Consider the following 18,801-nt stretch of genomic DNA (forward strand, 5'->3'; position numbering starts at 1 on the left):
AACTAGAACACATAAAAGCTTTTGTGCCATCATCACGGTCCTACTTGTACAGTATTATTACCCTCAAGTCTCAAAGAGATGCCCCGGGTTTTGTTTCTCTGGATACATTACTGAATTATTAAAGAGTATATTCTAATTTTGGTTTATAGACAGACCGCCTTTGTGTAACTAAATCGGATTGAGGTTCTAGGGTCAATATTATAATAATAAAAGGCTGTTGGAGATGAACATGGGGACTAAACAACGTATGCATATTAGTATTTTGTCTGATGGTTTAAGTGGATCTACATCCCACACAATCCTCCTTCCCCCTGTCCTTATTTTTGTCACCTTTCAAACATTTTGAGCCCCCTGGTGTCCTTTATGAGAAGTGCATGTTGCCCAATTAGGGGTCATGTAGCAACATCGCCGGATAGCCAATATTTTGTGTGATAATTAACACCTCCAGTTCTCTCCTTTTTTTTTTCAGAGGGCTTGCCATGTATAAAACATCACAGTTGTATGTATAAGGACTAGTTCCTCTTTTTTTTCCTAAGCTGCTGACTTGCATGCCCACCTGCCTGTGCAAAAAAAAAAAAAAATCTGCTACCTTTCATTCCTTTGGCACAGTTTTCCCTCAAATGCAGCATTTTACAGCCAAGCTCATTGGGAACAAGCCGGGTTATTTTTCACTTATTGTTTGCCGATTCCTGCATTGCAAACACATTTAAGGAGAACATTATTTTCAAAGTTCGTCTCGCAGGAAGTACCAAGTAAACCCAAAAGGCAAACCAAACCAGAAAGCAATTGAACTTGTCTCTATTATCTATTCGTCTGTCTGTCTGTCTGTCTTGTGACTCCGTTGCTATCTAACCCTGACGCTCGTGCTTTTCTGCACTTTGTAGAAAACAGCCAAGATGGAGGAATTCATGTCGACTTAATATATGACAGACCATATGACTATAGCTCAGCGCCTGAAATTGTGACCGTAGACCGTAATGCCAAGTATGAGTTCTCAACTTTAGAAAGGGGGGTCCCGCAAGGGTATCCAGTGAGGGAACAGCAGGAAGATAAAATGCAGTATTTGCAGGTATATTCTTTTATTGATTTTCTTCATTTCTTTTCACTTGATCACATGACCTATTTTGAATGACTTCATTGCTAATGTGCATGGTCAAATGGCATTGTGGGCCTTTAACTAACTTTGTGATGCTATCAGATATGCCATGTGATTTGTGTTTGTGTGTGCCCATTTGCTTTTTATATGATTCTATAGTATAAATATAAATATATACTGGTATAGCCTAATATTTGGTAACAGGACCACTGGCCTTCCCATCAGCTCAATGTAAAGACCTGGTAGGTGCAGAGGGTTTCAGACAATTATTTTTGCCTTTACGCACCACCGCAGTTGATTTGAAATAAAACAATCAGGATGAGATCAAAGATTAATCTTTCAGTTTAAAATCAAAATATTTCACAAAAAAATATGAAATTATACTCTGAATCATGCAAATGTAAGCAGTTGTTTGCTAATATTGTTTTGTAGTTGTTGGTTTTGTTTTTCTTATTACTGTTGTCGTTGTTATTGTTATTAGGGCAGCTAGCAGTTATGATATGTGCCAGGAGATCTTAGAAATCAATAGTTTGGCCTGAAGTTCTGATGAAGAAGACACTTGAAATAATAAGCTGACTTCCCGCATACAGGATCGGACAGGATCTAGTATCAGAATATTTCATCAACATTGACCTTCAGGGGCCCTAAAATTGATGCAAACTACTGCTAAGATTCATTAATGGACACATAGGCTAGGCTGCCAGTAAAAAAAAAAAAAAGTTGAAACTCTTTGTTATTGTTTGGCCAAATCAAGGTCATCTTTTTTATTGTGGTTGAGAAAAAAAAGTACTGTATACAGTATGAAGAAAAAGGACAGAAAAAGCTCATGACAGATAGTTGAAGTTGTCAAAAACTAAAATCACATGTTTATGCCACCTCCTCTTCCAAACGGACAATTTAGAGAAGACCCTCAACTCGCTGCTGTTACCTGTCAATAACAGCAGCAAAATTTCGGTCCACCAAGACAACATTCTTCGTAGCTCTTTGCGTGCCCGTGTTGCGATAGTACAAAAATAAATAGTCTCAGGCTAGGTTCACACCGCAGCCTGAAGTGACACAATTCCAATTTTTTGCCCCCATATGACCTGTATCTGATCTTTGATGGCAGTGTGGAGACAGATCTGATTTTTTCAAATGCAACCCACTAGCATTCATGCATACTATGTTGTGCAAAGGATTCAATATAACACAATATAACAATGATGCTTCCTGTTAGATTCAATTTGCTCTTAATTTGAAAAGAAAGCTGTGTTCCTCCTTTAATGGATTTAAAAAGCATTACTTTAAATTTGCAGGTATCTGTAGAAACCCTGTTAAAATTTCCCGTACCTCCAGGCGTACAGAGGCCCCCATTTGAGGGCCGCTCGCATGTACTATAAATGGTTTAATGTTGAATTACATTCTTCTAATATCTTTTCATTGTTTCAACTTGTACAGGTCATACAGTATTGAAGATACACATGTCATTTGTGAACGCTAAACGCATTGTTTTTTGCAAATTTTTCCTGCTTTATTTCAAATTGGTTGTGGTGGTGTATTAAAAAACAAAACAAACAAACAAAAACCCAGCAATAAATTCTTCTTATGGGATTGCAAAGAGCCTTCTGGGCAACTCAACAAAACCTTATCATCGTTTTTTGAATTCCATAGTAAATTATTTAGGCAAACTTGTAATTCTGGTCTTGTATAATAGATTAGAGTCTCTCTGAAGAGATATGTTGGGCAAAGTAGAAGTGATGAAATTCACTTGCCGAGCCTGGCCTGGAAGACTGTTGATGATGTGACTTAAGAGAAGAGAACTTAAGAGTTCTTCTGTTTTTTTTTTCTTTCCCATTTTTACTTTTCATTTTTGCAAATACATCTCAACATTGTGTCATCTTTATCAATGTAACTTTACATGGCCTTTGGTTCCAACATTGTACTTTTACCAGGGTCATTTGGTCATAGGAAAGTGGTATTTAGGACATTGTCATTGACAGAAACAGATGTATACAGTAGCCATCACTCCATTCATATTTCACCCGTTGTTTGTGTTAAAAGCTCCCAATGTATTATTAACTTTTAGATAATAAGCAAATGAATAGCACCACATGACATTAAGTAAAGTGGCGAATTCACAAGAGCATCTTTTTATTCGTTTTTAAGCTCATATGTATCTATTGATTGCACGCTAAAGCCTCTGTGGCTTTTGTTCTTCTTTTTGTTTTTTTCTTTTGGATGTGTGTCCTATCCCCCACGTGTCCTGCATTTCATGTCATGCTTGTGCTGCCCTCTGCTGTGGCGTCCCTCATACCGCTACTGTATCGTCTGCTGTCTCAATTTTTCTCTGAATTTCACCAAAAAGCCACCACAAGGGTGCAGGCTGACATGAACCTTGTGAATGTGACGTCATCTTGACAAACACCTTCCTTCTCTTGCATAACTTAACAGGGCAGAATGGAATGTGAGTACATCGCGGTAAAAAATAAATAAATAAATCACACAATTGATGCTTATGCACTGACTGGCCACAATGTGAAGAACACTTGTGCAATCTAAAAAGATCCATTGCGAAAGCTCTGTGGACAATTCTTCACAATTATGTTAAGCATCAAAGAAGAATCAATAATTATCGTTAACGAGGTGATTAAATTAGAGCTTTAATTTTTGATATTTTTACTTTAATGTAAATAATTGTGGACTGCACTGTATCTCATATTTTGGCTGAATGTTTAGAGCCAGAATATTCTGTTAGATTTCCATTAGTATTTCCCAAAATTTTGGTTTATTCAGCCAAGGTGCCTATTTTACACTGAAAACAGCTCACAGCACACAACGAAACAAAAATGTTGCACCAAATATGTACCTGTAGACAGAAATAAGGATGATCTAGTCTAACTCACAAATTTAGTCAATGTGACATCGGGACATGTTTAACCAAACACAAAGCTTTTACTGACTGGTTTGTTGCATAGTTTGCCATTTTATGGAAACAAATTTAATTGCAGTTCATTGCTGCCACGGATTTGCAGCAGCACAGTGCTTGGGATAGCTGCTCTTGAATTGTGTAAATGCTCTTCAACTTGTGGTCATATATTGCTTTTTATATGTAAGATCCAAGAGAAGATAATTCCCCTGAGAAGCATGTCAAACCCCCCCGTCGTAAAAATGTGTGCATCGCACACAAAACCCAAAAGTTCTGTGTTAATAAGGTTTGGGGTGAAAACACTATAATCCTTGCAAATAAATTTTTATTTACCTTAGCTGACCAATGGTTGGATACTTTTTGCACAACTTGCTGTTTTCTAAAAAAGAGACCTTAACATCAACCTTCCAAACAGGTCTTTTATCCATGAAAATCTCCAAAGATGTTCACTTCTACTGCATGCCCTTCAGTGACTCCTCCAGTCTCACTGTTGTAATCTGTTAATGGTGCCGGGGCCATTTCCCACGGAAAACATCATGTTTGAATACTGTTTCAAATTTCAACATGGCACAACCGCTGTAATATCACACTAACAAGAGTGTGCCATTCCTTTGCTAAAATACTGTGAGAATGATTAAAAATGCTCAAAATACTGCACAAGGTTCAATATATTGGGGCATTATTAGTGTATTGCCACTAAAATGTAGTACATACTGTATACACTTACTGACCAACTCAATTTGGGTGTTATGATGACTCGAAGCGAAGTTCACTTGCTAGTGGTTGTTGTACAGCTTGGGCTCATCCTGAAATTCCAACAAAACACCGTATGCATGGTGAGTGGTGTAGATACTGGAAAAAATGATCATGATAATAATCTTGTTTATGGACTCTAGTTTATAGTTTGGGTTGGGTAAAATAATAACAATGTAATTATAATATTTAATTATAATAAAACTGTGTTTTGCCAAAGAGACATATAAACAGATAGATAGATTTATGAGTAAGAGCCTTATGGTGCGAAGCAGGTGGAGCATTTGTTTCATCTCCTTGACTAGATAGCTACAATAATGATGTCTTACTAGTAAGTTTTTTTCTCCCCACTTCTGCCTTCATCTCTTGTGTGAGTTGAGAGTTAATGCTTCATTAGTAGTGCACAATGTCAACTATAGTGCACTGTTTTGCCTTACTTGTAACATGTTGTCCAATGATTATTCATAATTGTCTGAAAGTTGTAAATGGCAGAAACTGAAAGAACTACTAGAAGGTCACCAAGTCATCTTACTGGAGTGGACAAAGCATGTACTAGTCCCTGGACCTTAAGTTTAATATCAAAAATATCAAATAAATGCTTTAAATGCATTTATTCAGTATCCTTGTCATACTTGTAGGCCAAAAGTAGAACTAGTAATAAGAAGAAATAATAATATAACATAGGCACTTGACTAGTCTACTCTGGGCGTTCTACAAATGTGCGAAATTGTCTCATTAGTGAAGACTAAAATATAGAAAATGACTGCCCAATGCATAAAAACTGAAGGGTTTTTATAATTAATTTGTATTCCACAAATAAAGTATTAATGAGAAAGCCGCATTTAGACTTCAGTGTAGTCAGGGTGCAGAGAACGTAATATAAGGAACATGTTTTACTTTAGACTTACATCTACCGACGAACACCTTTTCAGAGGACTGACCTCCAATCCATTCTTCCACATGAGTCATTTTCCAAGCGCGAAATGATGACCAATTGTTACATTTTAGATGTTAAGTGAGCCCTATTGGCTGCGTCAATGACAGCGGAGAGTGTCCTCCCCAAACCTTAACCCTAAAACTTACAATAGGTCCTCACCCAAATCCTAATCAAGGCCAAGTTACATTAGGTTGCTCATCCATGTGACTTTCCAGTTAAAAATCACTCAATGCTTAGAAGAAAAAATATGTGCTGTTCCACCTGCCACCAATGGAGGTCACCGTCACCGAATATTCTAGTTCTCTGTTTTCCCACCTATGTTTGAATTGGAAGACATGTTGTCTAACATCTTTTCAGAACAAAAGTCTTTTTGTTGTGTCTTATGGACAGCCTGTGGCCACGCACTCACGAATGGTGCGCTTGTTGTTGTTGTTGTTGTTGTTGTTTTTCTGTCATGCGTCCAGGTGCCCCCTACAAGAAGATACTCCCACGACGAAACCGACATGTGGACCAGCGACCGGATTCCCCCCTCCTACCTTCAGCGGTGGGGCTCCAGCGAGGACATGATAGTGACTGGCCGCTACAGCTACACCTTGCCGCGCCGCGAGAGGCGCAGGAACAGCCTGGTCTCCTACCACGAGGAGAGCCACCATCATCATCACCGTCACCTCCATCGCAAGCGGCGGCGCTCTGAGGACACGTACTCCCTCAAGCACCTTCCCCGCACGGGGTGCGTTGCCTACGACTACCGTGACAACGACCCGCGCTGCTTCAGCCGCGACGAGGTCATCAACTTTATCGACGAGACGCCGGTGCCGAGCCCCGGGAGGAGCCCGCGCCGCGCATCCTGCACCGTCGCCCTCATCCCGAGCGCGTACGAGCGCCACGCCGTTTTTCTGCCTCACTTTGCGCTCACTGACTTTGAACGCGAGCCCCAAGCTCTCGGGCGCCTCTGGGAACACAAAAGCAACGCGAGGGGTAGCTCGTCGGACGGGACGGGCGGCCGTGGGAGTTCTGAGAAAGATGATCGTCAGGTGGGCTCACCTACGGGGGGCAGTAGAAGGACTCCCCCACTCAGGGCGGGTGCAGCGGCCGACCGGGCCCAGCAAAAGGAGCCAAGCTCGGGGGAGAGTAAGGGAGGCACAAATCATTTTGTAAGAACACCTTCGGCATCTTCTTCGGAATACGTCACCTTCCGCTCGGATTCTCTCGGCTCCGCTTCGTGAAACACCACAAACAACATTGCCCTCTAAATTGCGATCCTTTTTTCATCGCAGACTCAAACTTTCCTTGCCTTTTCGAGATCTGTGCATTCACTGTTAACCCTCCCGTTCGGCCTTTTTCTTTTGGCCTAGCAAAACTGTTGAAGCGTCAACGTGGAATTTCTTTCAGCCAAGAATGAAATGAAATGAATTTTACATGCCATTTATAAGGGGTGTTCGGAAAATTGATGTGCACTTGTATTTTTGTAACATAAGAGGTATACACAAAGTGTTTCCAAAACTGCTAGGCCCAGACCGATAAATTAAGATGAATTAAATCAGACAGTTACAGCCCTTCATACATCATCCTCGAAATAATCAGCCAAATTATTTTATGGTTTTACCTTTGAATATCTTAGCCACTTACAGCAGTTGTATATGAGTAACACTGCTGTCATTATTTTTTGCACATAGATCTTTACCCTAACCTTGAATGCTTAATTATATCCCATGGAATTTGGTGATAACCTCATCCTGCAGACCTGTCATTTAAAACAAAGCAAATTTTGATTTTTACAAGCAATGCAAGGAAACTGTGCAAGGAACACTGCACGGTTTATTTAACAAAATAAAAAAAATATGATAATTGATACAGCGCAACAAAAATCAAGCATACATGTCTGAAATATGACACACATCCAACTACTGGAAACACAGTTTGCTAAAAGGAGTAAGGAAATGTAGCAGTGCTAGGTTTTGATGCCCGGCACATTGGGTTGAGTATTTGACATAGCATTTAGGGGTAAAAAGTAACCATGCTGACCCCAGTTTATCAGTGTCGCAGTGGTTAAAAAATAGGGGTGTACAGATATGATATTGATGTCGCTATTGGTTCGATATCTGACCCCCAGAACCATTATATCGTATAGGTTTACATTCAAAATCTCCGATATTAGCACTCACTCATAAGCAGACCATTCCCATTGTCGTTCCTGCTCTCCTATCCAGCAGCATCTCTTTTTCAAACAAATAGCCCATGTGATCAAAACAATTATGCGTGTGGAAGAGTGAATGAAGACTACTTGTCAGCTGTGTGGTTAAAGTTTCTGACAAATTTTCTTTGTTAGAATATATAGTTTCTAAAATAAATTAATTGAAAAAAACAAAAACATTTATCATTTCTGCTGGTATCCAGTCCGATCAATATTCGTATGATGGACAAACATCCAGCCTGCAATAGCGGTGTTGTATCGGAAGTAAAAATGACGTTTCGTGACACCCTTATAAAAAATCGGTCAATGTTAATATACATATGTTCTAAGCAGTAAGTATAAAAAAATGTTACAATACTGTACATTGATTTAACCTGCAGTAAGCAGTCAAAAATGGTAAACAGCTTCAGCTCTTCAGCCTAAAACACGGAAATCCGGCCTTTTTCAATTGAATGCTAAAATAATATGCCCACAGGATGCAATGACTTATTCTGTTATTTTAATGGCTATGCAGGTATAATGTATCTCCTTCTATCTGTCGGAAGAGCAATTCATTGTTCTGCCTGCCATTGCTGACATAGATAGACAAATTGCAAATGGTTTGAAATCATGGATCAAAAGAGCATGGTGATGCTCTGAACATTCTGTATTTGTACAATATACACACATTTATTTTTTCAGGGAATTTGAATTGAATTCAGTCGCTCTACAGTGGCTCAGCTTCATTATACAGGACACATAAAATAAGCCAAATAAATAAATGAATACATAAATAAATAGATACACACACACACACACACTGTATATATATATATATATATATATATATATATATATATATATATATATATATATATATATATATATATATATATAAATACATACACTCACACACACATGCACTCACACACACAGACACTTTGAAGTGTCCTTCTCGCTTAAGATTAGAATATCAGGGATACATACTGTACAGTATATGTTATAAAGGCATGTTCCAACAGGCGATTTCAATGTAAATTTCTCCCAGAGAGTTACCAGCTTCACGACTCAATTTTTGAGTAGTCACCAATACTGATACAAAGTGCCGATAGCACTAGTAGTACACAAAATGCCCCCCCTCCCAAAAAAGACTAGGAGAGATTTTTAAAGACATATTACAATATACTGTACACTTTTCTTCTCAAACAACATCGAACTAATTGCCATTTTCTATAGTTATAATAAGTCATTTTTTGTTCCTGACCGTAAAATGGCCAATACCTTGAAATAAGGACAGCTGTCACCCTGATACTGATGCTCGATATCGGTACGCACCCATCCTTACTATTTTGTATTGAAAAAAGTAAAACATGTCTGTTGATGAAAAATGTAAACTCATAGTGACTTTCCAAATACCCAGATTTTTTTTTTCATTTTACAATCAGTATGTTCTTCCACCCATATGGAAAGGGGTGTCAGACTTGTTTTTAATGGTGTCATTGCTGTTATGTTTTCCCTTCAGGGGCTGCATATCAACTACATACGTTTTTGGGTTGTAACTCTATGCCAGCATCACAATTTAATTCATATCTTATTTTATGTTTATGTTGTTATGTTTATGGAAGATATATGGAACAAAATACAAAGCAAAGCTTACGTGTGTGCAAACAGAAACATGTGATGGTATAAGCTTCAACAGCTTTAATATTTTCAACCTGCATCGTGTATATTTTTGATTTTCTTTTGAAGGTGTGGACGGCCAGCTCAAGCCCGTTGACCTTAAGTTTAACACATGGGTTAGAGGGCGATCAAATGAAAATTGGACATGAAACCATATTTGTGTGTTACATTGGGGTGACATAAGATGAATATGTTTTTGAAAAGTAATGGGAATTTGTGTATGCCATTTAAAACAAACAGGCTATAGAACCGAGGGAGTCTTAACCAATTTAAAAATATATATTTGAAAATACAGTACAATGCCGAGAGTTTCAAACATCTAAAGAATATAGAAGTAGGGTTCACTATCCATTTTCATGCTGATACGTCGTTGTGAAATGGTAATGCTTCACTTTTCAAATTTCAGACTTTTCAGTGATGACGTGTTTTGTTCCAGCACCTAAACACAGGTGAATTCTATCTAGATAATATTGTCATACTTCTTTATCTCCTTTGATGTTGTTACAGTACCTGTAAAATGCTGAAATATACACTACATTCAGGAGTGGGACTTTATAGGATTTCTTTCCCCCCACAAACCACATTCTTTCCTTGTATTATTGTACAGCAGGTTTTGTCTCTGGAAAGATTTATTTCCTGCTCATTTAGTTTTAATTTTAAAAACACTGTGTTTGGTGGAGAGAATGCGTTCCCCATTTTCATTTTGGTAATGATGTACAACTTGCTCCCAAACTGTGCAAGCATACATTCCAAGTTAAATACTTGAGTGGTATGGTATTTTCAAATTCTGACATGGTTGTTGGACGTAATGCCTATAATGGTGGGGGTACCCAAACTGCTTCTGACAAAGATGAAGCTAAGTTTCAAATCATGTTGGCAAGGCACTGCCTTTTGGAATAGGGAATTAGATATTAGAGTTGTCAATATAGTGCACTAATAATTAATTTCCACATAAAAAGTGTGAAAAGGGTCAAGCAGCACAGACAAACACTGCACAACTTGCAGGCTGACTAAATGTAGCATGGCTTTAATATTATAGCAATGAAAAGCCACCCATACGTTCACATTGAGTCTGCAAAAAACGGGAACAGCATAGAAAATGACAGCTGGCAAAGATGTTGTGAATATATGCAAGCGTAGTTAACATCGAGTTACATGAAAGCGTTTTACAATAGTTGCACACGTAATCAAGATTTAAATGAAACCGTTATCCAATAATTTCACACATTGTCTATTTTCTGTTTCTATCAACATGGTTTCATTCAGTTTTAATTGCCTTCCATATTAGTGCACGATTGCCATTGCGTTATAATCACATTCTCCTTTCATAGACCTTTGACCTTTTAGGGTATTTACAATCTGAATATATTATTTTGTAGCATATTCATGAGTCATTGAATGATATTTTGTTGTTATGAGTTCGTGTAGATGATGACATTGTTTGAAAAAGATTGTGAGAGAATTAAATACAGAACACAAGATTATTCAAGTCTGAGCTTTTTACTTGCATCTCTTGCACTATATTGTAGCCAAAGAGGCTGCGTTTTATTCCTCTTATAAACTCCGCTGGTGAACCTAGCAACTCCACGGCACTCTACAGCGCTTCCTTTTCTCATGGTGACTGGCTCTCAACACAACTCCCGCCCAATCCCCCGCCTATGCAACGTAAACAGGACCCATTTAGCTGTCCAGCAAAATGCCTGCCACAAAACTGATTTGTTTGTAAAAAAAAAAAATAAATAAATAACATGGCATTTACATTAACAAAAACTGAAAAATACTGAAGGGTATTATTAAAATGGACAAATATATTTATTCTATATTCTTTTTCAGAAACCACATATCGTTGCGATCTATGAACACTCATTAAACATTTTTTTTAAAGCAGAATGCCCTCATTTTTTTTTAATTCAAGCACGCATGACTGTGTTAATATGTCCACAACCATTCGGAATACTCTTTCACATGGCACTGATGTAGCAGAAATACAGAGATAGCCCTTTACCACGCATGCTTCTTAATGCGCACTTATCTTTTGCGGCCATTTTTTAAAATTATTTATTTACAAGTGCCACTCATTCTAACAACTCAGTCACGCAAATGTCGAAATCGAGCGAACAGACAAGCAACGGGAATAACACAACATACTCGAGGTACGTAAAGAAAATAAATAAACAAAAATAAGGCACATTGTCAACAAATAAATTAAAAGTTTCACAAGAAGTTCTTGTTTTCACAGCTTTCGAGTTTGTGCCATGCTTTAACGTGTCCAGTTTTCTGCCATTTTTGCTCTTCGACCGAAACAGATCTGTGACGTCACTCGCGTTCGTGATTGAAATACGACGAAAAAAAAGAGGTGAAATCTATTATTATAATTCCGTGCTCATTTTACCTCTGAAAACTTTTGTTTCCCTGGGACTCGCAAGACTAAAAAAAAACTATGGGTATGGACAAAAATGTTTGGAGTCCCCAAACGTGGGAAATTTGTAGTGAATGTGAAGCAATGAAAGATGCAAGAAAATAGCCTTAGTCACTTTTATTCACAAAATCGAACCTCCAAGTGTAACATGCAACAATAAGAAACGATTCCATGAATGTTACATTTCCTGCGTCTCTACCAAGGTCTCCACAAAGTGTAATGAAAGCTGGTATTTGTGGGGTGAAGTTTCTTGAGAGTTGCTGCTTTTTCCTCAGCATGTATCGTAGGGGCGGTGACCAGGCCAGACCGCGTGGACCCCGCCTGGTGGGGCCTCCGCGTATCTTCACCCTGTACACGGAAGCGAGACTTGCTGTGCAAGGTCCTCTTGGTCGCATTGCGGCCGTGGGGCGCGGGTTTTCGTGCCTCTGCTTGGGCTGGGCCGCTATCCGTGGTTCTGGAGCTGGAGCTGGAGCTGGAGCTGGCCGCTAGTTTCATGCGCAACTGCGCCATCTTGAGGCGCTCTCTGTCGCTCACTGCGTCAGCCACCAGCAAATAGTGCTTGAAGTTGGACAAGCAGCTCTGGAAACCTTTTTGGTAATCGGAAAGCTCCTCGCCCGTGGAAGCAACTGCTAACACGGAAAACTCGTCAGCGTGCTTGTTGGATAGGACAAAGTAAAATGTTTGAAATTAATATGAGCAGCCTTACAGATGGGAGATTTCTGAAGGTACTTCAAATGCCTCACTGTGAGCTCCAAGATGTCGGCCTTCTCAAGTTTGCGTTTCCGAATCTGCAAGCAAAGAAAAAAGATTGATTTTATTTCGCGCATAGTTGAATAATAATAATTAAAAAAATATTTTATATTCATCTTATGTGTGACCTATTTATGGTTTTAATTAATTGTACAGCACTTTAGTTAATTGTGTTGCTTTCGGGTGTGATATATAAATTACAAATGTATTTTGGCCTTCAGCAATTTGCAGTTAGTTTTCCTTACTTTTTAGTTTTTTGTCCAAAGGCAATACAACAACGCTATATTAGAAATTACTCGTCCGCTTGAAGGGTAAAAAATGCATACAATTATACCTATTTCTAATTAAGAAAAAACTATGTTTTTTTAGACTCTTGGACTGCAGCGACTGTTTAGTATTTGAAAATGGGATAAAGTCTTTTATGCTTACGGTGCTGCTGTAGTGGCTCTCCAGAAGACATTTCAACTGGTCCAAACACTTGTTGATACGTGCTCTTCGCTTCTTCTCCATCAATGGTTTGGATACCTGCATAATTTAAATAAAACCATGAGCAGATTTCGCTAAATGCAGTCTTATTGTTTACATCAACAACGCGTTTAGGCATACCTTATTTGCGGGCATTGAGTTGGACTTTTCTAAAAAGTCTGTTGTGGTCACCATTCTGTTTTCTTGAAGAGAAATGCTTTACTTCTCCGCAGCCAGAAAGTGCGCCACTCGTGGTATTATATAGACACACCCACTTAACATCTCAATACAGCACCCCAACCCCACCGACCTTCCCACACACGCACACACACTCACAGCACTCCCCCAATACCCCGAAGGTCAAAAACAAGCTCCTATCCAACACAAAGAATAGTAATAGCAAAAAAACGAAAAATTATCATGCTCCTTGATCATAAGATTTGCTTGGTCATTTTACACACTCGGGGTATGTATTTTTTTTTAAATAAAATAGTCCATCCATCCATCGAAGTCATTAAACTTAACTTAGAAACATTAAAAAAAACATTTTTCTATTTCGAAATAGCAATTTGCGTACTCACCGTGATCTTAGCGAGGGAGGAGATTTCTGGATAGTGAGGTTGTGTTCTATCTTGTTGGACAATGTGGGTATAGAAAATAAAAGCATGACTGTCAAAAAATAAACAAGTTAGAACTTTCAAAATAATGCATATACAATTATGTTTGTGGGATAAGAGAAAAGGCGCGGTGAGGGTACATTTGACAATAATTGTACATTTTATTGCGTGTATGTAGAAAATAAATATACAGTATACCGATTGAACATATGAATAGTTTATTTTGAAGACGCTGAAGCGCTAGAGTTAAGTCTATAGCTTCTTCCTTTTCATGACTTTACTTTTGTTGTGCTGCATAATAAAAACAAAAGCCATTTTACTCAACATGAGCATCCTTGGGGATAAAAAGATGCGTTCAGAATCAAGACTGACTCGCAATTGGCCGTGATTGTGGTTCTGCTTGATCGTGCATCGACTCTTTTATTTGAGAGTTTCACGGTAGCAGGTCGGAGGCAGCACCGTGGTAATTTTCAACGTGTCGCCACATCCCGATTTTATGGTACTGCGTGGTCCACTGTTATTACACCTGTAATAAGGTGCTCGCATCACATAAGCATTTTGGGACGATTCGCAGTAAATGATTTGTCTTAAACTATTGCAAAGGAGAGTAGGCAAGAAAACTGCTATTCATCGGCTATTGAGCGTCATGACTTTTTGTCTTCACGGAAGGCTGCAAGGTGGAGGTTGCGGGTGTACTTGGGTTTGGGGGGCACCGAGGAAAATTGTGGGCCGCCCCTTGTCCCCGCTCCCCCGCTTCGCGATTCTCCACACTCCTCCCTAGAAAAGGAGCTGGCTTGGGAAAGTGGACTTCACTTGTAGCCTATTGCGCATCTTTTACGCACGTTAAAAGGAGTATTTGAATGTAGGAACGAGTACTCCATGAAGCTGTGACACAATACCAGTTACTGTGGAGTCCCATTTAAAAAGGCACTTTGGATCTTGCAGTGAGGGGGGAGGCTTCGGTCGGCGCATGATGAGGGTCACGCGACATGTCAATGAACACTTACTGCAGTACCATATAGGAAAAACAAAACAAAACGGGGACGCATGGGGGTGCATGGATTGCATTAAAGATTTGCCTTACGCACTTCATTCCTGAGATCTTTACCACAAGAAAACAATAAAAGTACACCTCCTGTTAGTATAGTGTGGTTAAATTTGTCCAAGTCTTCATAAGTTTTGACTAAAATGAAAAGGCGACTATTAGACCAATTTCCAAATCTTTCCCTGCAATACTCGCCCTCTTTCGTTAATTTGTGACTTTTACGTCTCTAACCAAATTGTTTGACAAGTCTTTTTTCTCAAGGTACGATTTTTGGCGTACAGATTTACTTTACAAACAAATCATAATGTTTCCTGTTTTATCCAGACGTTTTAACTTAAAGGTAAAAAATGGGTAAAAATTTGTAAAATGTTTTATTGTAGATTTTGTATTTTGTGAACAAACAAGCCAATTAAAAGAATAACTAAATACATACTAACCCTGCAAATGTAGGTATCTTACATTTTGGGGGGTTGGGACAGTAAAACGCGTTCACTGTTTATTTCTTTCAAATTGTGTTAAAAAAAACTGTTAAGGTACTATTCGTAGAATATCTTTAAAATTTTGTCCATGCCGATAGTAATAAAGCACGACTATATCCTTCTAAATTAGGCCCAAAACTCTGAAATGTGTTTTTTCCGATTTTTTTTTTATGTCAGGCAACTTGAATAAACATTTTACTCTTGTCAGATACAAAAATTAAGCGTCACAATATTTGTTAACTCACGCCTGCTACATTGGTTGCATAACTTTATTGTCACGTCCACGTTACGGCTATGTAAACGGCGCGTGTCCTATAGTAAAAGAAGAACATTAATTGCGTAAAATCCACCGCATAATTGCATCGGGCACACATTTCATGCAACAGTGATGCGCGTAATAGGTATGAAATCTGGCAAAGGTGCTACGTTCCGAGGCAGCTCTGTGGTGTCTTTTGTCCATTCTCCACGTCACATTAGGGCAGTTTTCACGCTTGCTTTGGACACGGCACCGTGGCGAGCTCTGTCCTGTTCTTCTGTCACAGAGTTGACATCGCCTCGCTTATTATTCGCTTTAATTCCAATTAGTGTTGCTTCTCCAACAGGAGAGCTAACAAGAAGCGCTCCTATTAAAAGAGCATGCAAAGTAGGAAAGAGACGAGGCAATAAGCTTGCTAAAGTGTTTCCCTGCACCCCACTTCAAAGTCTCCATGTCATCGTTTATCCATGAGAATGGCGCAAGGAAAAACTTGTGTCCCAGTTGGAAGCGAGACTGCATTGCCATTAAACGACAAGTTAAGTGTATGTTTATAAAAAGCGCGCAGCTCTCGCGAAGATGACCCCCTTTGAGCCTCGGGTTATTCAGTAACCTTTTGGGACCTTTGTCATGCGGAGCCGTGCTGACGGGGGCTCTGACTGAGCCGCTGAGAGAATTGGACTATTGGAAGACTTGTTAGCAACAATTAGTGAGGCGATTATGCTATTACCGCAATAAACTTTGTTCTTCTGAGGTGCAAATAGTTACATTTGCAAGTCAATGGTTAGACAAAGTGCCAATAATCGACACTCAAATGCTGACCTTACGTTTACATGTCTCATTTACCCCAAGCAAAAACTGTATTGCTTATAGTTTTACTTTGAAAAGTTGCTCAACGGATCTTTGGAAAAATGGAAAATAGCGTACATTGCAAAGTGAAACAAACTGCTTTAGTACCATCTGAGGCCTCCTCGCCTCTCAAACGCTGCCGAAGAACAGTGCCGAAGGGCGGAATTCAACTAATAATTTTGAGAAGACTAGAAGAAAAAAATGCCAACAACAGTTGTATTTCACATGAAATTGTCGCATTTAAGCATCGAAGAAATGTATTACAAATCCAGGAAAGTAAATACTGTATATTTTCATTTGATGGTTTTGCGTTAATTCAAAGATTTTACTCAACTAAACTGTGGCGATCTCCAGTATAACATACTAAAACTGCGATTAATCGCATTTCAATTAATTGTGGAACATGTTGTGATTATTTTGCAATCTGGTTACAACAGCAAAAACTTAATTTGAACGTGCATGCGCTCTATAAAACGGAGTTAAGCGGCATTCATTAAATATCCATCCCGCCAACCGTCCATCCATCCGTCCCAGTCTCATTGGGTACACTAAAAGCACCATAAGTCCGCGGTCAAACCATTGTCATGAAGATTTCATGGTCTACTCTTTCTTTCTCTCCAATGGTCGCACGCATACACGGAACGTCCCATATATGGCCTGTGTCTTAAAACATGCAGACAAGGGCAGGCCTGCTATTTGGCACAGCAGGAGCGGAGAAAATCAATTTCCCGCCTTCTATTCAGGTGCGCTTGAGTCTGCGCTGGTGTGACCAAAGGGCTTTTGTTGTGAGCAACAAGTGCAATAAATGAAGCAGGTATACACTAACAGGTGCATGCAGCGGAATGAAAAAAAATAGATACATTCCAAATATAGAGAAGGGATTTGGGGGCAACGCCACGCGACAGCGGCTCTGATCAAACATCAAAAAGAAAGCACATCATGAATTTCTATGGACTGCTTCTCGGGTTATTTAAAGGGTTCTTCCTTTGCTTCTTGCGCACAATACCCACTCTTCGGCTGTGTGTGCAAAGCTGAGCGCATGAAAGGAGCAGAGGTGCACATTAACATCGCTTAAGGTTCTCTCAAGGCCCCAAATGAACTGACTGCAAAGTAACTTTATAACTCGCTGGAGGATGAAGCCTTTGTGCGCGCCTCAAGTGAAGAACAAGAGGGGGCAAAAAAGAGCGAGTGGAGTGAGGGGGTGCCATTGTTAAACACTAAAGCGCATGGGTATTGATGCGCCTTGAATTGCAAAACATCTGCCATTTACTTGGAAGGATCGAGCGGGATTTGAATGTAAATAAAGCAGCAGCCCTTTAGTGCACTGTCTTTGTAAAACATCGGAGGGCGCGACGGAATCTGCACGCGCTTTGAGTATAAGCACGAACAGAAAAAGCAACTTAAAATCACATGCACCAATGCATTCATTTCGTGAAGATATGAGTCGGTTTTTTTTCACAAACTTATGTTGAATTATAAAATCAATTAAACAATAGAGCCCCTCAGTTAGTTTTAAACAAGGACTCGTACAGTAAAATTGAACCAATAAAGACGATTCGATTGCTTTAAAGGGGAGTCCATCAATCTCCTGCATCAGAGTCACTTTGGATCAAGCACGAAGTTAGGAATGATTTTCCTCCTCCACAAAAATTCCACATGGCGGCGACCTATAGCGTCTTATTGTTTAGTTTAGAGACCAGTTACCAGCAAAGGATTTCCCAGGGTTTCCCCTTTATCTCAGCAAAGTGGAAAATTGAAAGGTACAACTGAAAAGAAACAGGGGCGTTCCTGCGATTTTCCTCGCTTCTTATGCTTTTTTTGGGGGGCGCCAGCGTGTTCTTGCATGCAGCAGAATTGCTGTGCCTTGATCAAAACGCCCACAAATAATGCGACAAAAACGTTACTGCAGTGTGCGTAATTTATATGAGGTACATTATAAAACGTGAATGAAATGAGAAATGTGAGAGTAAGGCACGCAATCGCCCCAATGTAATAAAATCCCAATAGGTTTTCCATATATGAAATGAATACAAAAGAAACTTTATGGCAAGAGTATGCGGCATGTATAGTAGAGATACGCCTTAGCAGAGATTCGTTTCGATCCAACGTTAAGTGCCAGGCACGCTTCCGCTGGCTCAACGAGAAGTATGAGTCAAACAAAATGCAGTTTATGGTATGATAATGTGCTGCCAACCCGTGCCCGCTAAATTAAGCCACGTTAAGCAACTTAAGCAACGTGTGCGGCGGATGAGTGGAAATCGGTATGAAATCGTCAATTTGTTGGTGTCAGCATTGAGCTGCACCCCCCCCCACGGCGCCATATGCCATGCTGAGTGACACCATTTAGCAATTCGTTCCTAGTTTCACGGTTCATCCTCCT

General features: G+C 39.4%; 2 protein-coding genes across 3 annotated transcripts in view; one reads left to right on the forward strand and one right to left on the reverse strand.

Annotated features, from left to right (window-relative positions):
• The window catches only part of gpr153 (G protein-coupled receptor 153), a 37,846-nt gene extending 26,813 nt beyond the window's left edge, over positions 1-11,033 (forward strand). The window contains exons 5-6 of one of the 2 annotated variants that reach the window (XM_088408380.1): positions 885-1,069; positions 6,156-11,033. In XM_088408380.1, coding sequence (XP_088264506.1) covers positions 885-1,069; positions 6,156-6,917 — 947 coding nt within the window. In that variant the 3' untranslated portion in view covers positions 6,918-11,033. The remainder of the gene's footprint in view (positions 1-884; positions 1,070-6,155) is intronic. The other variant, XM_088408382.1, reaches the window with a different exon arrangement.
• Positions 11,034-12,158: 1,125 nt separating this feature from the next.
• On the reverse strand, positions 12,159-13,419 carry hes3 (hes family bHLH transcription factor 3). The gene is made up of 4 exons (XM_088409197.1): positions 13,320-13,419; positions 13,143-13,238; positions 12,670-12,751; positions 12,159-12,589 (listed from the first exon to the last, which is right to left on the reverse strand). Exons 1-4 carry the CDS (start codon positions 13,371-13,373, stop codon positions 12,159-12,161), a joined length of 663 nt encoding a protein of 220 aa, XP_088265323.1. The 5' UTR covers positions 13,374-13,419.
• Positions 13,420-18,801: the final 5,382 nt, after the last annotated feature.

The sequence above is a fragment of the Hippichthys cyanospilos genome, chromosome 2, assembly GCF_059441005.1.
Source record: "Hippichthys cyanospilos isolate Australia breed blue-spotted pipefish chromosome 2, RoL_Hcya_1.0, whole genome shotgun sequence".
Classification (NCBI taxonomy): Eukaryota; Metazoa; Chordata; class Actinopteri; order Syngnathiformes; family Syngnathidae; genus Hippichthys; species Hippichthys cyanospilos.

What these genes read in the sequence shown, in the direction of transcription:
- hes3 (XM_088409197.1), bottom strand. Translation starts at nt 13,373, where the DNA reads ATGGTGACCACAACAGACTTTTTAGAAAAGTCCAACTCAATGCCCGCA. An exon ending in AGAGCCACTACAGCAGCACC is followed by an intron (nt 12,752 to 13,142) that starts GTAAGCATAAAA and finishes CTTTGCTTGCAG; the next exon opens with ATTCGGAAACGCAAACTTGA. An exon ending in CCTTCAGAAATCTCCCATCT is followed by an intron (nt 12,590 to 12,669) that starts GTAAGGCTGCTC and finishes CCGTGTTAGCAG; the next exon opens with TTGCTTCCACGGGCGAGGAG.